The 3213-nt window shown below is 44.3% G+C and overlaps 1 protein-coding gene across 1 annotated transcript; it reads left to right on the top strand.

Annotated features, from left to right (window-relative positions):
* Positions 1–716: 716 nt before the first annotated feature.
* TMEM215 (transmembrane protein 215) lies at positions 717–1424 on the top strand. The gene has a single exon (XM_032633949.1). The coding sequence runs from the start codon at positions 717–719 to the stop codon at positions 1422–1424; it is 708 nt and encodes a 235-aa protein (XP_032489840.1).
* The last annotated feature ends 1789 nt before the right edge of the window (positions 1425–3213 follow it).

A 3213-nucleotide genomic window follows, 5' to 3' on the forward strand; every position in this document is an offset into this window, starting at 1 on the left:
AGCCTCTTCTGTCCGGCTGGCCTCTCCCCTGGGTTTAGCCCCCTCGCGCCCCCGCGCGTCCTTCTTTGTTTCTGAGCTTGCTCTGAAAGTGATGTAACGAGGCCAGACTCGCTCGCCGCTTTCCCTCTTTCCCAGACTAAGTCCTTCCTCCCTCCAGCACCCGGCGCTCTGCGCGCAGAGCTGGGTGCTGGCCTGCGCCGCCGCTCAGCTCCCAAAGCCCTGGAGACCGACGGGCACTGCTGGGAAAGACAAGCTCCCACGTCCCACCTCCTGGATGCAGAGTCAGTTGGAAAACCAGGCTTTCCTTCCAGAAACAAGGGAGAGAGCCGAGGAAACAGCTGCTGTGGAGGTTTCTAAGGAGACTCAAACTGGTGTTTTTTCCCCGCGCTCCCGGGAGACGGCAGGAAACCTCAGGTACCGCAGTGACCCCAGCCTGTGGATGACTATATGAGAAAGAGGCAGGGGCTGCAATAGTAAGAAGGAGACAGATAAACAGAGAAAGAGAGAGAGCAACAGAAATAGAGGGAGAAACAGACAGAGACCAAGACTGACAGACAGTAGAGTGTCAGACACAAAGAGTAAGAGAGATAGTTGGTGGTTGGGAAATGGACTTGGGTGCTTTGTTTTGTTTTTAACCCAGTGCGTTTTCCTCTGACAGTAGGGAGGAACATTGCTCCCTGGCTAGCAGGCAGTCCCCAACCTGGATGGAGTGAAAGATGCGGCCTGATGACATTAACCCGAGGACTGGGCTGGTTGTGGCCCTGGTGAGTGTCTTCCTGGTCTTTGGCTTCATGTTCACTGTCTCTGGGATGAAAGGAGAGACTCTGGGAAACATCCCCCTCCTGGCCATAGGGCCAGCCATCTGCCTCCCAGGCATCGCAGCCATTGCCCTGGCCAGGAAAACTGAGGGATGCACCAAGTGGCCCGAGAATGAGCTGCTATGGGTCCGCAAGTTGCCCTGCTTCCGGAAACCCAAGGACAAGGAGGTGGTGGAACTGCTGAGGACCCCTTCAGACCTGGAGTCGGGCAAGGGGAGCTCAGATGAGCTGGCAAAGAAGGTGTGCCTCAGGGGGAAGCTCCCCCTCCAAGGGCAGGGCGAGGTGCCTATGGTCAGCTCCATCACCACCCCCACACCCGCGGAAGAAGGAGAATGCCAGAGCCGGGTCCAGAGCGGGCATCGGGAGGAGCCGTCCAGACACCTGGATGGCTACTGTCCCTCAGGCAGTTCCCTCACCTATAATGCGTTGGATGCCAAGTGCTCAGCCTGGGACAGGTCTGAGTGCCCTGAGCCTGAGGACAGCATCTTCTTTGTGCCCCAGGACAGTATCATCGTTTGCTCGTACAAGCTGAACAGACCCTATGACAGATACTGTTGTTACATCAATCAGAGCCAAGGCATATGGGACCATGAGACGATAGTCTAAACTTTGCATACAAGGGTCGCTGTGTTAAAAGCAATATGACCATACTCAGCTCTCAATGGAAGGAAACTGCCCTGCTCCAACAGCCTTCACACTGTTAGAAACTGACCTGGTATGTGATGGGTGTGCAAGCCTCCGGTGCCTGAGAGCCATGTAAATAGGCATGTTGGGGACACATTTTAGGGAAGGATGATGAAGGTTAAGGACACTTGAAGAGGCAGTGGGTAGGAAAGGAAGCAGTTCCAATTGCTTTTAAACAATTTAAACCATGTTGGATGTTTTGTAAAATAACCCAGAAAGTGCTACCGAGTACCTGCTGAAAGCAAGATAAATCTAGAGTGGGCTGCAGACACCAGGCATGAAATGATACGTGGACTATTCATAGGGAAACTGAGCTGCTTTCAGTCTAAAGAAACTGAATGAAAAAACAATTCAGTGCTTCATTGTATGAAATGATTTTCATCTGGTGAAGCTTTTCACACTTAGTATTTGCTGAAAGAAAAAAAAATTGAGATAGAATAGCTACAAACCTCCTAAGGTGCAATGGCTACTGGAGAAAGGGGAGTTAAAGACAGTTGAATTATGTAATTGAGTTTTATGGTATTATCTTCAGACAAGACCAGGGATTTTAAGTAAAGCAAAATAAGTGTGACCAGTTGTGTGAAAAACTAACATTTTTAGATGGTTATGTTACTTCTGAAACTCTTCATTTAATTTGACTTACTGAGTCTTTATCTGAAGTGTTTTTTAGCATTTACTATCATTCATGTATAATTTCCTCATCAGGTGCAATATGACTTGATGTAATATTTTCATAGATTAGAATTTGTTTTCATCAAGTCAAAATGGATTTTACATATATATACAAGTGTCTTTAACATTTCTGGGAGATGTTATTACTATTCCTATATGCCTTTTAAAATTTGAAGACTGTGACGTCAATACCATTAGTCTTGAACTTTATGCAGAATTTACATGAAATGCAATGGTTAAATTTCTGAAAATGTCATTATTTGTACACTTGTTCAACACTCCCAAAGACTGTAAATGCCAATGAAACAAGAGTTAATACACTAGATTTAACTAAAGCCCAGTTTTTATTATGTTCACCTGATCAGTGAACATTACATGACAAAGGTCTGTTTTATCTAATCTTTTGCTGCTGAGAAAAAAAAAATCACAATGGGATCCTAAAATGTATTTCCTACTTCATTTGCTCACTGGCAATCAACCAAAATACCATTTGATCCCTGCTGAAGAGAAAAATTAAATTATATATAGAAATGGTGGTATATTTCATTTTGAAGATCAGGATAACTTTGCATCCTTCAAAGAATGATTTATTTTTTAATGATTGTATAGTTTCAGCCACTTTCTCCCAAAAGGGGTGAGCACAAAAATTTTGGGCATACCTCTTTTGCATATTTCAGATCCAACTCTGTAATTCTTTAAGTGTGGCATTTATTCTGTCTTAAGAATTGTGCCCTTAAAAATCATAATTTTCTAATCAAATTCAACATCAAAATTGTAATTTTATTTTAGTATGACTTAAGTGTTGGAAAATGAGATGTGTGATCCTGAGCAAATTTTACCTTCTTGCACCTCAGTCCCTGAAATGGGAAAAGTGGGACTGACTGACACCAGATTATTTCTATCATTCATTCCCAGTTTCAATATTCTATGGCATTATGTCAAAGGCACTTTATATTTTGCCAGGAAATGAATTATAGCAAAATGCATGCCAAGGTTATGCAATTCATAATAACAATTATGCAACATGGACTGAATTCTT

The sequence above is a fragment of the Phocoena sinus genome, chromosome 6 (genome assembly GCF_008692025.1).
Source record: "Phocoena sinus isolate mPhoSin1 chromosome 6, mPhoSin1.pri, whole genome shotgun sequence".
Classification (NCBI taxonomy): Eukaryota; Metazoa; Chordata; class Mammalia; order Artiodactyla; family Phocoenidae; genus Phocoena; species Phocoena sinus.

What these genes read in the sequence shown, in the direction of transcription:
- TMEM215 (XM_032633949.1), top strand. Translation starts at nt 717, where the DNA reads ATGCGGCCTGATGACATTAACCCGAGGACTGGGCTGGTTGTGGCCCTG.